General features: G+C 37.4%; 1 protein-coding gene across 5 annotated transcripts in view; it reads right to left on the bottom strand.

Moving 5' to 3' along the window:
- The window catches only part of ICE2 (interactor of little elongation complex ELL subunit 2), a 39,669-nt gene continuing 21,846 nt past the window's right edge, over positions 1 to 17,823 (bottom strand). The window contains exons 12-20 of one of the 5 annotated variants that reach the window (XM_054837373.1): positions 16,932 to 17,016; positions 16,790 to 16,840; positions 15,485 to 15,743; positions 12,594 to 13,015; positions 10,142 to 10,211; positions 9,233 to 9,372; positions 7,286 to 7,438; positions 2,123 to 2,248; positions 8 to 83 (exon numbers count right to left, since the gene is read on the bottom strand). In XM_054837373.1, the coding sequence (XP_054693348.1) occupies positions 12,824 to 13,015; positions 15,485 to 15,743; positions 16,790 to 16,840; positions 16,932 to 17,016 (587 nt within the window). In that variant the 3' untranslated portion in view covers positions 8 to 83; positions 2,123 to 2,248; positions 7,286 to 7,438; ... (1 more) ...; positions 10,142 to 10,211; positions 12,594 to 12,823. Of the gene's footprint in view, positions 84 to 2,122; positions 2,249 to 7,285; positions 7,439 to 9,232; positions 9,373 to 10,141; positions 13,016 to 15,484; positions 15,744 to 16,789; positions 16,841 to 16,931; positions 17,017 to 17,823 lie in introns of all 5 variants that reach the window. The other 4 variants (XM_054837370.1, XM_054837371.1, XM_054837369.1 and 1 more) reach the window with 4 other exon arrangements.

Below are 17,823 nucleotides of genomic sequence, written 5' to 3'. Positions count from 1 at the left end.
CTATTTGCGATCTCCGGCTTCCTGCATGCTGACCACAGAAATCAAAGAGAGCGTGCTTTTGTTGACCTGAGCTTCCCAGAGTCCTGTGGATGGAAAAAACAAATGTAATTGTGCTAAGTTCTCATTCTTCTCTTGTGACAGCTGACTGTGACTGTGGTTCATCCTATACTCCATGGACATGCTGCAGTCCATTTATTCTATCCTCTCAGGCTCAGTGCATTACCATTGCTAACTCATTTCACTGCTTAATATTGTTTGATACTAATTTTAACTTTTGCCCCCTTCTTTCAATTCAATATACCATTGCTCTCCACCTGTCATTATCTTTTCTTATACTACTGGAGACTTGAAGTACTTGACTTGAATATTCAATTTAAATTCCCCTCTGACCCAGACTTTATCTTTACAATAACATTAGTGCACATGGGGTTGCTCCGGCTCTCAATAGATTTTTCTCTCACTTCTGTCCTTGGTTGTTTGGCTCCTTCATCTACATAGATCTTGCTGACACTCTTTCCGGATGCTGTCTACAAAGAATCAAAGACGCATTAACATTGGAGTTGTGAAGGCCACAATTCTGTCAATAGGTATTGCCTATTTAAACTTTTTTCTTCAATTAAAAAAAAAAAAAAAGGATCAGGACAAAGGACTTTCTGGTTTAGGTGTGGCCGAGTCTCAGTGTAGTCTTTCTTCCCTGTATACGTTATGTTGCAAGAGGATAATATAAATTCCATTCTGATTAACATACGGATCAGGCAGACCTCTGGGTGTTATTTTTGCACCTTGATTATTTGGTCTAATTTGGAAACTGCCATGATACAAATACATGTAGATTTGTTATTAGCACTTAGAGTAATCACAGGTTACACAGAAAGTTAAGCATGATTTAAAAGTTGTCCTGGGAACCCAGCTAGCATAACTTGCAAGTTAGTAGGTCTACACCTATAGAAGAAAGGAGGAAGGACTCCTGAAAGTACATGTAGACTGCAAAAGTAAAACTAAACACTGAAAGTGTTCAACTTGGTGTTTTGTTTGGGTTTGTTTGTGGGGCTTTTTTTTTTGAAATGCAATGGTTTTTGTTAATATCCAGAAAAAATTACTCTAAATCTTACAGAACCTTAATTCCAATGTATATTTTTGAAAAATAGATTGAATACCAGAATACCAATGCCATCTTTTATCTAACACAATACCAGAGAACCAGACATCTTGTTAGGTGCTCCACCTAACAGCCTGAGCCCTCGGATCAATTCTATTCTGCACGATCTCATTCCTATAATAGATGCACATTCCTGCACAAATGTTACTCTCCACTCGGAATTTCATTTACTTGAAATAATCCCTTTTAAAGAGCTAGACTTATCTCTGGAATGATCCTGTGTGTAAACCAAATCTCTAATATTTTGTTACATGTGTATTTTTACAAATGAAGCATTGTAATAGGTAAGGTAGGTGGCATTTGCTGGTTCAGTCTGGGTACAGAGCGGTAGTATGATTATGAATAGGACATCCAGGTTAGAAATAGGACACCTGGACTGTATGCCTTGCAGTGCTATGGTTTGCTGTGTGATCTTAGATTGTTGTCTTCTCACTGATCAAGTCCCGTCTCTCAACTGTTAACTCTTCAGAGCAAAGACTAAGTATTGCATCTGCTAAAGAAAATAAATTACTTCATCAACATACAGGAATAAATTAATCAAACTGTTTCCAATTTATCTTCATCTCATACAAAGTCTACAATACATGAAAGCTGATATAACCTTGTTTAAATGACATATTTTAGCAATCATTTTAACTGATGAAGACGTGACTGTTCTACAGTTACTTCCCATGCAGAATCTTGAAGTGCTTCACACATTACATTAGAACCTGACAGCAAATACTTTTCATGGCTAGTAAAACATCTACTGCTCCCACCAGTTGGCTGCATCTTGCATGTGACTTCGAAAAGTCTCCTCTTACATTCTGATACTGTTTTATCACTGGATTTGTCTTCAGCTACTTCTCGACTCTATATTTGCAAATTAATTTCTATCTGCTCTTCAGTATCCCTCCTCTGCCACTTTCATGCATGTCTGATTGTAACCTTAGTTTGAACTCTGATTTCTTTTCAAAGATTTACCTCATCATCGGTGTAAATAACACCATCATCCTCATCGTTTTATCTCACAATCTCAGTGGATCCTTTCACTCTAAGCTTCTGGGCACAAGGAGCTTGCCTCGACAAAGAACCAGATCCCTGGGTACCCTGGGATCCAAATCAAGACAAGGGAGTAACAAAGCAAAATATTAGCTAAAACTATAAGTACAGGACTCAGTCAAAAAAGTAACTCCTTTAACTATGCACAAAAACTAATACTAAAGTAAGCTGTCTCAGGGTGCATATACAGCTTAATTGAAGTCACTACCAATTGCCAAAACCCATAAAGTTTGAGTCACCATGGTGGAACCCCATTGCACTGGCTGTCCACTGCTGATTGATAGAAAACAACATGGAATCATCTACGCTCTGTTGAGATGCTCAGAAGGAAGCAAGACCCTTTGATACTCTCATCTAGCTGACACGGGTAACAACATGGGCCAGCAACTTCAAAGGTACAGTAGGCTTGTTTCCGTCATGACTCAGTCCAGGCTATTGTACCTTCTCTCCTTCTGTTTGGCATGCTAACTAGAGTAAGTTAGAGAGGTATACATATTCAAGTGACACAGAGATTCAGTGAGGAATATGCATCATGAACAGATGGTAAACCAGCAATTCAGATACATGTGTACCAAAAAATTGAAAAGTAACTCCTCTGATATACATTCATCATGAGGATTAATAGTGTTTGGAGTTCAATTCAATTTCTAAACTAAAGAGTAAATCAGAAGTAATCACGTAGTCTGTGACTAGGAGACGTTGCCTAGATACATACATAAACAGAAATGAAACACACTTGCCAAATTCCTTGTACTAGTATTGGTGGCATGAACAAACTCAGCCTCTTTACAGTGAATGAAACAGTCGCAGAATATACAAACAGTCACTATGTGTGTAACTGTGTTTCAGTGAATTTCCTCAGTCCCTGGGGGATTTCCTAACGCCCTGCTTGCTAGCCAGCTGTCTTTTTATTCTAAGATCATGCAATCTGAGACAAAAGAAGGGCTGTAAAGCATAGTCAGACATTAAAGGTGGTAGCTTTACTTTCTGTTCTCAGTTTATCATGAATATCTTCCAGGACAGTTTAATCTACTTAGGGTTGGAGAGTTGCAATTTCATCTGAATCTAGATATCATGCATTAACAGGTTAAAAAGATACATCTCAAAACCACTATGATGAGTTCAGCTTTCCCAGCAATATCAGCACAATGCCGCTAGCATAAACAGACTACCAGTATATATTACAACATTAAAAGAGACTTTGAACCCATTTAGATGACACAGTGCTGAAAACGATCACAGCTGCCAGCTCTACAATAACGTTCCCCAGACTGCCACCACACTGGAAAACACTGTAGGAAATACTACCAGTGCACGTAGGAGCCCCTGACATCATCCAGAACAGACCAGCATGAATAATCACTACAGAGTTTCTGTCTTGCCAAAGGACAGAAACAGCTATAAAAGATAAAAGCTGCCAAAAGTCCTCAGGGAATTCTTCCTAGGAATAGTGTTAAAAGGTTTCATTTAAGACTAAGTCTGTTCTGCCCGACTGTCTCCCATCATTATGTGCTTTTTCCACTTTAGTGACTCAGAACACAAACAGTCCCATGGTTTGGATTAATTTGCCGGCCTCTGCCAAAGTACAGGGGAGGCTGTCACACCTTAAATATGTCCCTGAAAATCTTGGGGAATAATTCTGAAAGTTTCAAGGAATCTAACTAAGCAGCATCTAAACTTACTCTAAAAATCCTTAAACAGCAGGTTCCTATAGCAAACCTGCAGGCTGGTAACTGCATACTGCAAAAACTATCTCCTTTTTATTTAACATCATGCCCCCTCTGAAACGGCCCATGAAAACGAATTTAAAAATCACTTACAGACTAAAGTTCACTGACAGAAATCAGCATGTTATTCTTACAGCAATCTGGAACACAGCTGTAAAATTTCAATTAAAATCAATGATTCTGTGAAATAGCAGGAATTTTTTTGTGCGGTTTGTTTGTTTTAAAACATTATCGACCCTGTTTTAGTATAAAATAACATAAAACACTTAGGATTTTGAGTAAGTTCTTACATGATCTGAACTTCATTACCTAATTAGGCTGAGCTGAGGTACTAGCTGGGGAACACAGCCTTGCAACACAAAGGAATATCACAAATTCTTGATTAAATGTGACTGTATACACTGATGTCTTTTTTTCTTCTTTCAAGTGGCATCTTATAACTTATAGATAAAATTTAAGGCAAAGTAACTTGACTTCAAAAAAGCTGTTGATTGAGTGAAAGGGAATGGCTGTTATGGAAAGATTCATTTCTACCAGACAGGCTAAGACTTGCTTTTCCAGGTCAGAAGCACAGGTTTTAATTCTAAAACTGGAGATCTCTTCCTTTAATGAATCAGAAAAATATATTAAAAGCCTATTGTTTTAGTATGAAGGAGTACATGTAATAACTCTTTCATTAACATTTGCTCTCAAACAAGCCTTCAGTAAACACTTCTACTTGAGCTGGATAACTTTCACTGCTGTGTCCTGCACGTTAGTAGCTAGTGCTCACAGAGGGAACAGATCTTTAACCTTTAAGGACATGAAATAAAAGGCTGTAGTGATAGCACAACTACAGAGAATTTTCAAACAGGTCCTCAACACTAAGGCTTATTTCCCTAATGCTACTATCATCCAGGAAGTCAATAATACAATAGCAAGTAGCCATCACAGTGTGTATAGAATAAGTGGAGTTCAAAACATCAAAGGAAAGGCCTGGAAGCCTAGCTTACAGATCAACAAGAACAGACCTGGAGACAGACAGCTGATGCCCTTCCTGTGGAGATTAGAGGCTGTACCAAAGAAAGCCTTCAGGAGGGTTTTGCCAGTATAGGGGGCTAGAAACCAAAATTTAAGCCACAACCTGACACATTCACACACACACACACACACACACACGGTAGCATGAAACCACAGACATTTAAAAGCCAAATAAATGTGTGCAGTATTTTATCTTCTGTTTGTCTATTTGCACTGGTAGAAAACCTGTAAGTGGAAGATAATGCATTCTTTTGATAAATATGATGTCGTGTGAAGTATCTTCCCTGGAGAAGGCAGGAAACAAACTTATTTGTTCATGCACCTGCATAGACATTTACTGCTTCTTATCAGAAAAAAAAAAGAAAAAAAAGGCTGTAGCAACAGGGCCATCGACCCACGAGTTTTTCTTCAGAGATAATGACAGTGTCAGTACAGTATTCTCTCCAGGTTTCTTAACCTAAATGTGCTGCTTTTGGATTAAACAAGTCAGTCTAATCAAAGAAGCCAAAGAATTTCAACTGTGATGTGAGCACTTGTTAATTTGGAAATGACTAGAAAATCTGTTCAGAGTAGCTTATTTTATTACTCTTAACAAAGAATTTCTAGAGATTTGCATGAGACTACTGTCCTCCTGTCAATCAAGGGAACAGAACTGCACAACTGCAGTACTGGATGTATTAACTACATGGTTCTGAACTAAATGGGTTTTGACTGCTGAGGTAGCTTTTAGCATGGCTACGTGACCTGCTCAGCAAAGGGGTAAGAAGCAATGGGGTTCTGACAGCTACTTCCTTCCCTCTTTTTTTAAGCTCAAATTTAACTAGACTATTAAAATATTTGTTGAAGAGGTCTGTCAGCCAGGCAATATAGCCCACACTAGACAGACCAACAAGTGACTTGTTTCTGTAGGAATTTTTTTTGCATGCTTCCTGTTTTTTGGTTTTGAATTGCTTGCGCAAAGATTTGCTAGGTGGAGCTTTTGCATGGAGTGAAACATCAATTGCAGCAAGCCTGGCACAGGATGGCACTCATGCTGTTCACTCAACTACAGGATAAACAAATTTTGAAGTCTGCATTAAGGTAAGAGCCATGAACAGACTTGACCTATTTTGAAGGTTGCATCGTTACTCCAAATCTGATTTTCAGTGATGAAATGAATTCTCATTTTATATTCTTATTTTATTCATAGATGCTTTTAAGTAGGTTCTGAAAAAACCACTAGAAGAATTGATCTCAGAGTGGATTTGGCTACGCTGATTATTAACATGGATATTTACAAATTTATTTACAGAAAATCCTTATGTTCTTCTTTCTACACTAAAAGTATACCAGAAGGAAGAATTGACATGATAAGAGCTGGGAATCTCAGTGAGATCAGCTATGCTGTGTCATTCCTTTAAAACCACAGCAGGAATGCACTACAGCGGTGGCTGTGGTAGCAGCAAACCTTAGGGGAGGCAAGATTAAGAGTCACAGACAAGACTTTCTGTTAGATGTACTTGGGAAAACAGTCAAGTTCTCAGGTATACAGATGCATCCTCAAGTCAGAAAATTAACCTAGAAACAGAAAAGTAAAGTCTAATTGAGACTAACTCATCCCAACAACTGATTCTATGCCTACATGTACAGAGTTTGCCGCTTTTACTTCAGATTCAGGTCTGAAAAAGAACCAGACTGGTCAAAACTTTATCCGTTTTTCCTTTTTCACAGTTGATCATCTAAAGATACCTGCAAATGAACTCTGGAAGTTTACCATGAGATCACAAAATAATCTTTAGAAGGAAATGCCTGAACTTTGTGACTGTATTTGTGCAGAGGATAGGTAGTTATACCACTGTGACCTCCCCAGGAACACCTGTAGTGCATGTTGCATAAATAGGGAACAATCAGTCTTCATTTGGCATCACTTTATCATCTTTGATGCTGTTTTGTTGAGGAATTCATTAGCTCTTTTTCTGCCTAAACATACAAATCTAACTATTCTCATGGTGCTCACAGAGGTCACTGCTAGCAAACAACTGACTGCATTTACACAACATTATCAGTATTGTTAGTTCCCAGCGCCTCATGTTTGCTGTTTTTCTGAAGGCATTAGTTCCTAAAAGCCTGCAATGAGGTGAGAATTCAGGATTCCCTGAAAAAGACGGTGGAGAATGGAAGTCTATAGCTCTCACTTCAAGGCAAGATTTCAAAAATATAATCTGAGTCACACATCCTTGAGTATCAAAAGTCTTGAAATACCCCTGAAACATTCAAAAGGCTCTCAAAAGTATGTCAAGGTTTATTAAAACTCACAATTATTTTAAAACTCTAGATTTTTAAGAGTTGGGATAATTACCTTTGTGCAAAGAATTCTGACAGTATCTGGCATAGTAGAGCTTGCTCTTTTTCTTTCTTCATAAATTATATTGATAATTTAAGGAAGCTGGCTTGGGTGATGGATTATATTGCTTTGGTGAACAATATTGGTATACTTTTCCTTTTGGCTCTTCTGAACAAGGACATTGCCCAGTGGAAAAATAAACAAATGGTTTTCCTCTATTAGAGCAATCAAAAATAGGAAACGTGCACTTGTAAAAACATGCTGCGAATAAACAGAATGATGTGGCTGCTACACTTCATTTAAAAAATCAGGGAATATGTCACTGGGTTCTGTAACAGTCCCTCCCTCCACCCCTGTACTATGACTCACTTCTTCTTTCTAATGTTGACTTAGAAGTAACAATGTTCTTTTAATATTTATTGAAGTCTTTTAATCACAAACAGTAACAAGAAAGTTTGTCACCTCTGTATTACTTCTACTGTTATACTTCATACAAAACTACACCATGTCTTGCGGAAGAATAGTGCTTTCATGGCTTCCCCTCCCCCGAGGGTAAGCATCCTGTCCCACGGAAGAGGTAAGTATCGATACTGAGAATGCCCTGAATTCTGCACTGGGACTGATATTGTTTAAGAATCATTACACTAAATTATTCTACAAACAATTTAGAAATTGGCAGTTCCATAAAAATAACAACAAAGAAGTCCTTCTGCAAGGTATAGGACAATGGTGTCTTCTCAGTCTTAGAGCTAGATGGGGACTGGCTTGCCTTCAAGACATAGCCATAAGTAAGAACAGCCTTGAGATTACCTCCAGAAGACCTTCATAAGGCTCAGAATGGCTGGGATCAGCTTTTTGTCAATGACTATCCTCCACCTACAAGCCAGATAGGGCGTAATTCAAATGCTCTGTGCTTAAATAGACTGTCACCTGGCAATCGAAGTTGTTTTCTGGCATTGAGAAGGAAATTTATCTGGCATTGAGAAGGAAATTTATTTTGGTATATATAATAGAGCAAAGTATCTTTGAAAACATTTTAATGTAATTTTGGCATAGAGTAATGGAATTTGAATGTGCAAACAAAATTTAAGAATCTGCAGAGAAATACAATTTAACAGCAACTTAAAAAAAAAGCAAACATACTTTTAGCACAAAGAAATATATCAAGCAATGACAGGCCTTCCCAGAAGCACTGTACCTACACATATAAGAAAGGATCTATTTTGTTAAGAAACAAAGAGCTTAGTTATGTAAATTCTCAGAGAAGCATCTGAGTTATACATCCAGTCAGACTTAGATGGGGGAGAGACTGAAAATGCTCCAATTCCTTCTACTAGTAGAACTAAAAGCAGCTTAAATGGAGGTCAGCACTAAACATTCTGAAAGACCAAATCTGAACTGGGGTCCCCAGTACAAGACAGACATGGACCTGTTGGAGCGAGTCCAGAGGAGGCCATGATGATGATCAGAGGGCTGAAGCACCTCTCCTATGAAGACAGGCAGAGAGAATTGGCGTTGTTCAGACTGAAAAAAAAGGCGGCCCCAGGGAGACCTTATAGCAGCCTTCCAGTACCTGAAGAGGGCCTACCAGAAAGCTGGAGAGGGACTGTTTACAAGAGCATGGAGTGACAGGACAAGGGGTAATGGCCTTAAGCTGAAGGAGGGGAGATTTAGATTAGATATTAGGAAGAAATTCTTCCCTGTGAGGGCGGTGAGGCACTGGAACAGATTACCCAGGGAAGCTGTGGATGCCCCATCCCTGGAAGTGTTCAAGGCCAAGTTGGATGAGGCTTTGGGCAACCTGGTTTAGTGAGGGTGTCCCTGCCTACAGCAAGGGGGTTGGAACTAGATGATCTTTAAGGTCCCTTCCAACTCTTGCAATGACAACTGATTTACATATTCTTTTGGAGACAAGCTGCTATTTAAAATACAGGGCAAGCAAATCAGAAGCAAAAGAAGTACCTCTTCAAATGGTTCAATGTCTGCTACTGAATTTCACTGCATAGGGCTGGACACACTTGCTGTTGGCAGCTCCCACCTGCCAGCACAGGAATGGATGCCTGGTCACTTGGTCCCAGTTCTCTGTGCTTCCAGCTGCTATGCTGCATTAGAAGACAGAGAAAAAACCCATAGTAAATCTATTCCTAACATATTTTACATAGACAGTGCCTACTGTATCCCTAAAAGGCTTTGCAGTCAAACGGAGAAGGTGAAGAGGTTAGGCTGGTCACATACGGGAATGAAAGAAGAGTGGACAGATGAGCCACTATTCAGAGACTTGGATACGCTGCATGATTGGGCCAACAAGAATTGCACGAGACTTAGCAAAGATAGAGTCCTGGACCCAGAATGAAATAATCCCAAGCAGCAGCACAGGCTGCTCCATTAGCACTGGCCTACAAACATCTGCACTAAAAGCTAAGAGACAACTGAACACTGAGATCCCTCTGAAATTGGTTTGACCAATTCTCCAGCACTTAGAGCTTCCTGTTCTGAAAGACAGGACAGCACATACTTCCCCCTTTACAACCAGGTAAATCTACATACAAGGGGAAAAAAAAAAAATCTAATGAGGGAAAAATATAACCAGAAGATTCTTAGACTGGATAAGTTACATCTAACCACGCACTCCAAATGCGTATATAAAAGATATTCTTACAATACAGAGTGACAAAAAGTAGTAATTACATTTAAAAATGAGCCATATAGATTGCAACATAACCCCACACACAATCCATTCTGAACACAGAGCTGAAGATTGAAATTACAGGACAGGATTGTGAGATCTATGGATTTTTTCTTCCTAAACTCAGTGGGTTGAGGCCATAAAAAAAAAAGATCAGTATTAGTTAGCTGTAGAGCAACAGTTACCTGGAGAGTAAGATGCAAGCCCCTTCACTCTTCATAAGATGTAGTTTTCTGCTTCCCACAGCTTTACAATCTGTGTTACATTTAGGAATTCATACTTTTGGTGGCATTACAACAGTCAGGCTCCCCTGTATTCCTTCATTCTCCTCCACAGGTAACTGTCACTTCAGGAGCAGTCTATATATAGAACCAGTGATCCAGCAACTAATATCCAGCACATCTTCTGGCTTTACCAAGTCTTTTTTACCAATTATTTTACTTAGACATTTTCTTTCAAATTTCAGATGCTACTGCCTGAAATAAACATGCTATCCCTTTTCCCTTCTACTCTTATCAAACTCCTTAAACAATTTTATTTTAGATGCAAATATAAATGGAGCATACTTTGGTACTCCCACCTATGATACACGAACAAAACCAAAGTCTTTCAAACACCTAACTCATCTTAGAGCATATTGCTTCAGTCCCACTTAATCCAAAAGAGAACAATCAAATAAAACATAACAGTGAATTAAAAAGCCATCTCAGTGTTGTATACAAACTCCAGATTCCCTAACTATTCTAAACAGAGACGAAACTACAATTAATTAGTATACTAGCATATAATAGTACACTATTAAGAGAAAGATGGAAGTCTTTCACACATATAGATAAACAGGCGAACAGATCGTACATTTCTAACACATGAAACTGCATTGAGAAACTAAATTCCATACAAATCTGGCAATAGTTTTTATATATACAAACTGAAAACTGCCTGGAATCCCCAGAATTAGTTATCTGGCAAAAATGACTCACAGCTAAAATATTCCTATTATGAAAGGTCACTAAGTGCATTTAGTATTTCAAATCAGAATTACTTGTAATTTGCAAACAGCTCTATGCCAGTTCAGCTTGTCATTAGCATATCACCGCAGCAAAAAGAAGCAGTGGCCAAAAAAAGAATAAACTGAATAATAATATAAATATATCTAACAGTGGGGGGAAAAAATACTGGAAAATGCTTTGTATTTCACAAAGAACATTTTTTAAAGCAGACTTAAACAATGAATGTACATTAAAAAAAAAATCTTCAGGATTTTCTAACAGGTATACCCCAGTAAACAATTTAAGTATTTTATTTTTACTTTCATGACATTACAATGTGTCACATCAAGCCCCAGTGAGCAGAAGAATGCTTGATCGGATGTGTGTACTTGGTAACTTCCTTAGTCCAAACAAAAGACTTGGAAGAACATCTTTAAGACCTTTGGTTTTTGTGTTAGCAGCTTAAGCATGCATACAAAAACAGCTCTCCAAAACATAATCCAAACAAAAATTGGCTCAAACATTATAAAATAGTTGTTTTTGTTGTTTAACAGGAAAAAATGGGAAAGAATTTATTGGACTCATTCTTGTAGTTTTCAAGAATTCATGTGCTCTTCTAAAAATAATGCCTTTAATAAAGGAAAATATAGGCAGAAATCCATAAAACACATATCAAAAGCGATGATACAGAATATAATTTTGAGCCTCAATTTCAAGGATTGTTTCTGTTGAAATTCTGTTTGATAAAACACTGAAAGTATATACCATAAAATAGCAGTAATGCAGAGAAATCTTCCCTCACAAGCAATCATGTTAGTTACAAACACATCACCGAATACAATGCGTTCATATACTAACATTAAAAACAACTTTAATTTTTCCACACAACTCGTATTCACTAGGAAACAACATGTCATCACATTGCTTGGCCTTTTCATAGACAATAAGTATTCTCCTTTCCTAACTTCATTCTTATAGTTTGGCTCTAAATTTTAAGCAAACTGCTGATGTACAGCATAGTCCAGTTGGGTTTTTGGAATGATGACTAAGGCCCTGATCCTATCACTTGTTCCTCCAGGCAAACCTTAATACCTCAGGTAAGCACTATGGCCTATCAATGTGCAATCTGGTAGGAGATTTAGGCTGTAGCCATTCAGTAATACAGTAAATCATCGCAATATTCATTTTTGAAGACAGGCGAGAATCCAAACAATTTTTTGGAAATTGTTTTGGGGAAGCATAAAAATACATATTTTAACTGTTTAGCTGTACTCTTAAGTTTCCAAGTGCAAATTTATGGCACATACTATTCAAATGAACACAGCTTTTGTTCCCCAAACCTCATTTTTTACACCATCCTAAAAAAAAAAAATATGTATTTTTATAAGTAATTTAAAAACTGGTAGACACTGTGTGTTAAAAGGATTAATAAATTAAATCCAAGTTGTTCCCCTTATGCACATTACACTAAGTAAAATATAATTTTAAAATATGTCAGAATAAAAATCTGCAGTGATTCCGGAAGAATTAAGAAAGCTGAAAAGTTCTTTTTCTTGTTGTTACATGATATCAGATACTGCTGTCAACCACTGCTTCATTCTTTCAGCTGTAGTTTTTCTACAAAAATCATGAGACCAACAAAAGATACTTTTGTCCCCTTAACCTCAGCTGCAGACACTTGCTTATTTTTCTGCTGACTGAATTCGAGATTTTCACTTGAAATGTGTCCACTGCAGTAAGGGTTAAAGGCTTATAGAATGTTTCAGCTATGGAGCCATTTCCCCTGCCAGCTTGTTCTGAAGCAGCCAGAAAGCCTCAGATTTTTTTTCGTCTTGTCCTTCTCCAGGCCATACTTATCACAGTGTGGTTCAGCTATTCCTACTTTAGTTGCATTTTGTTGTACTTCATTTTCCACTTTTTCTCTCTCATTTTTTGCTTGCAGTCATTCTTCTTCAGCTTCTTTGTAGCCACACCTTCATTTCTAGCAGGCTTAGCTGGATTGCCTTTTGTTTCCATAGCTACTGGCTTTCCCTCATAGGGTGTGTCCGATTGTCCTTTCGCCCCAGTCATCTAGACACATATGGGGAGAGAATAAAAAACAACAACAAAAAAACAACAACCAAACTAGAATTAATGATCTTAAACCTGTACTAAGCACAAACATATATTACTACCTTCAGAGAACTGCCTTCTCCTTCTTGTCATTCCAGCCAGACTCAGAGGCCACATCTGGACTGGGCGACAGGCACAGCTAGTCTTCCTGCCATCAGTGGGATCTGACCAGTCCTGCCTGTTTCTTGCCTACATGCCTGGATTTCCTTCTGGCAGAAACCTAAGTGCATGGGGTAATTAGGAACTGATGCACAACTCTATTTTGCCCTCATATGAAGTCAGAATGTGACTAAAACATGTAACTGGGCCTAAAAAGCAGCTCACAGTCCACTAAGCTAGGCATAGTTAGCGTGTGGCTTTTACACAAATGAGAAAATCTATGCTGATAACGCTTGGAAATTTTCTTACTTTTAAAGTGTTGTACTACCTGTTTAAAATATTAGAGCTGAGAGTGGGATCTTTGGGAAATTTCCAAAGCATGATATGCATCACTTATTCACCAGCATAAATTACAAAGGAGGTTGTATTCCTAAAAAATTTCCACAAAATTTCTATCAAAAGTTTCTATAAATGCAGACAACTATTTTTTCCTCTCATAATAAATTCTATTCTATTTTAAAAACAGCAGCAACAAAACCCAGATATCAGTGACTTTTAGGCTACATTAATTTTTACTTATGCTAATGATGTCTGGAGAGATCACCATTCAAACATATAAAACATTTTATTTCTTTAGATTTAACTGCACTCTGAAGAAATGCAGAATATAACTGCTGTGTAAGGTTGTTAATTTTCAGTAAAAAGGAGTAAGGCATCCACACACAATTTTATATTTGTCTGAAACACAGAAACTGTGTTTTCCTAAATTAAGGTACTCCTCATGCCTCTAGACAAAGTATATGTGCCTCTATACAAAATAACACCTTACTCTTATTTTAGAAACAGTATTGTGTATAAATTGTTACTAATGTTTTGCTGTATAGGCAACAGCATACCAATGAGAATTTAAGTGTCTGTATGTCAGGGAAGCCACCTGAATTGCAATGAAAGTTTTCTCAAAGGTGAAGGAGTTCAGAGCAGAGACAGGTGAACAACGGCAATTGTCTGACTGAGCTAACATACCTTAGAGGGGAAAAGGGAACCTTATTTTTGCTGCAGAGAATCACTGCTATCCCTACACGAGCTTAATTTAAAATTTACAGACAACCAAGAATTGGTTTACAGATCCAAGACCAAATCCAGACCCTAGCCACTGAAATCAGGAATCAATAAATTAAAACATGAAAGATTTCAAAGAGCAGCGTGAGGACACTGAGGAAAGTACTTAAACTTTCAGTAAAGGGTTATGTGGTTTGGTTTTCTGTCTTGCCATACAATTATCCCACACCTAGTAATGCGAAAGCTCTGACAATTTTTTTTGTGTGTGGCTGATTTGCTTACAACTTCTCTTGTCTGCGTGAGATTTTGGCTATCAAATATTACAGCTGAGCGTTCATTGCTGTCTCCACAGAAGCGGCACTAATCTGGATCCCTCTCCTCTACCTGGCTACTTATTTTCACTAAGCTGGGTAGAATTTAGTATCTTAGGCCTCCAAGACGTGTCAGTTTCTGCTGAAATAGCCCAACAAGTTTAAGATTTTGACAGAGGGACAAGTGGAGATGAAGGTGGCATTGAAAAAACCAGGAAACCAGGTTAAAAGGTCCTTCTTGAATTTTTTTGAAGAAAAAAGTACATCAACAAAAAGCACCAGAGAGACCATATTACACAATCCTCATAAATGCAGATATTGTATCTGTTTCAGCCGTACTGCAAGCCTATAAATTACAAAGCTTTTAATTAAGCCAAATGCTACATTCTTTTTGCCCTCCAAATTATTAGCTTATGCTAAAGACACAAAACTTCACTTTGAATTTTGCCATCAAACAGGGAAAAAAGTGTATTTAAAAAACCCCCAAACACCACAAGGTATCACAGAGAACTGCAGTGAGAGCTCAGTGGAATAGACCCTGACAGCAGAATTCACCTTACCTGATTTTACCTGTCTACAGTTGTGCTAATCATCTTTACTCCTGTAGTCATTAGAGAGAAAATGACAACTCTACAGCATGAGTCCTACAATCTATTTAAGAGACCCGTCCTGGTGAGGAGATGCATCTTACAAAATATTCCATTTCCCTCTGTTAACAGCACAACGAGCTTATATGTTGTTTTCCCATACTGTAATGTTTGAAGTTAGGCGAGATGAATCTCACCTGAAATATTTTTCAGGAAAAAGGCATTCCTATTCTTGGTAGTGGATCCAGAACTCTAAATGGTCTCTCTGACCCCCAGAGATGACAGATAAATACATAAGTTATATATCCAAGGAACTGAAATAGATTATTTCAAAACTGCTAATCTGCTTTTCCATCAAGTGTGATACTGACCTTCTGTTTCCACATGGCTTCCTGGGGTGCAGGTGGAAAGGTGCATGGAACTCTTCCATGATTCATGTGATAGGGCAAAGGGATGCTGGGATCTAGTGGCACCCACGGGACTGAAAGAGTGGCAGGTACAGTAGGCAGATCACAATGAGCTTTATGTAAGTTATATGATGCTCTTGTTGTCTTGTCAAGAGAACTCTTGTAGATTGCGACTGATGAATCTCCTGCAGCATGAGTCAGTAAATAAGAGCCCTCCTGCAAACTAAAATGATAAAGCTCAAAATGCAAAATACTATTTAAATAGGATTTTTTTTGTTTCATTTGATCAGGATAGCTACTAAAATTCTTAATGTAAAAGCAAAATATCTTTAGATATTTACTTATCAGTCCCTGTTTTATAAAAAGACTATGGACAAAAAAGCATGAATTAAACTGTATTGATAAATACATACTAATTCATGTGTTCATAATGTATTCATAATGTACTAATTTATCAATGTACAGACTGTCATCATATTCAACAAAACATTTAAGCATACACTGAAAACCATCTATATTTGGCAAACTATAATTAACCAGTGCCTTACAAAGCATAATGCATATACAGACACAAAGAACAGATGTGCTTTAAATACATGCAGGATTAAACAGCTTTTCAGGAAGATAAATGTCAACCAACTGCCCATATAAAAAAATCTTAGCCACAAATCACGAAGCTACAGAAATTATGAAGTGTGGGAAAACTCCCCTGTAATTTGAATTAAGAGGCTTCATGCACAGTGCAAGAAACCTGCTTCAGAAAAAAATTAAGACGCTTGCAGACTGAAAGCCTTGAAGAAGCTAAATAAACAAAGAAAAGGAAGGAGTGAGAAAAAGGTTGCAACACTGTACAAAGACATATGCTGTTCTAAGTCAAGCTAAGCAGAAGGGAACACAAACAGTATTATTTCTACAGATTAAGCAAAAAGACTAACAAAAACAGAAATCCAAATTTTAAATGTCAGCCTACATACATAACATTAAACATTTCACAGGAGTGAGCTGTAACCAGCTCAGAAGTGTCCAGTCTCAAGTAGTTCATAAAAATCAAGTTCTTATTCTTTTGCACCATTTATACAAAACCTGTAACCCTAAGCACAGTTTTACATAGTACAGCATTATGCTATGCTAGACCTAAAAGAATCCATAAAATATTTCATGTATCTGAAGAAATAAAAATCAAAGGATCAGACAAGCATTCTACACAAGAAACGGGATGACCTCGGTAATGTTGCAAATAAATACCATGAACAAGAATGGAGCACTTACTCAGACACTTTCTTCAAAATGTGGTGGAGTATATTTAATGAATTTGCAGGCCTGCAAAAAAGCAAAAAGTTACAAAAGTAGTAACTTGCAAGGCTTGTTAGGGTTCAAATTCATTGCTAAAAAACCTACTAAAAATACTCACTTAATCAATCCAAGTTTTTCTCTTAAAATTTCTGGAGAAATCTTTTCTAGCATAACAAGCTTTGATGTAAAAGCATCAATACGTCCTAAAAAACATTAATTCAATTAATACACTAAGAATAAAAGAACAAATGCAAAAGCATAATTTGCAGACCTAATGCATTTTAAAAAGAATTAAAAAAATTTGCTCTTCTACAGCGTAAAGCAGTGCAAGTATCAATTTTGCACAATAACGGAAAGTAAAATGTATAGCTGCTTTAAGTAGACATCTGTATTTGGGCTGTCTTTCTAAATCAGGGACACACCCATGACTCCAGCAAATCTTACATTTTGGGTGACATCTGGGATATACAATCTCATTTTGCCATGGTGTTGGCCTTAATCTCATCAGTGAGTTTATATCTTCTTTTCATCCTTATCACTATGCTTCCTCACTGGACAGATTATGAAATTTTTATCTTTTACAACAAATTTACTTTTGAGTTTAATATACTTGTTTTTCTATTCTGATATGTTATATGACCAATTGCATTATTTGATTTTATGGGTATTCTGGACCATCATCTCTTGATTTTTTTTCCTCACTTGAGAAGTTACAATTTGGGCCTTGTTCACGGCAAATTGTTAAGACTATTCGTTTTTTACATAGTTAGGAGCAACAATTCTCCTCATCACACTTTTAAAATAAAAAAGAACAGTTTAGCCCACGTTTTCACTTGATAAGCAATAAAGATCATTAGTATAGCTTGCACACTGATGTGGTAACTGTGCTTTACCTTCAGGTTCTCTCTCAAGTTGAGGTTTTCCCAGAAATCCGTTCTATTCCAGCTCCCACAAGGAGGATGAGAAGACAGTATAATAAAATACGACCTACTCAGTGGAATTTACTGCCT

Source organism: Grus americana, chromosome 10 (assembly GCF_028858705.1).
Source record: "Grus americana isolate bGruAme1 chromosome 10, bGruAme1.mat, whole genome shotgun sequence".
NCBI lineage: Eukaryota > Metazoa > Chordata > Aves > Gruiformes > Gruidae > Grus > Grus americana.
Note: the sequence above shows the minus strand (reverse complement) of the source record. Positions and strands in the feature narration are given on the sequence as shown.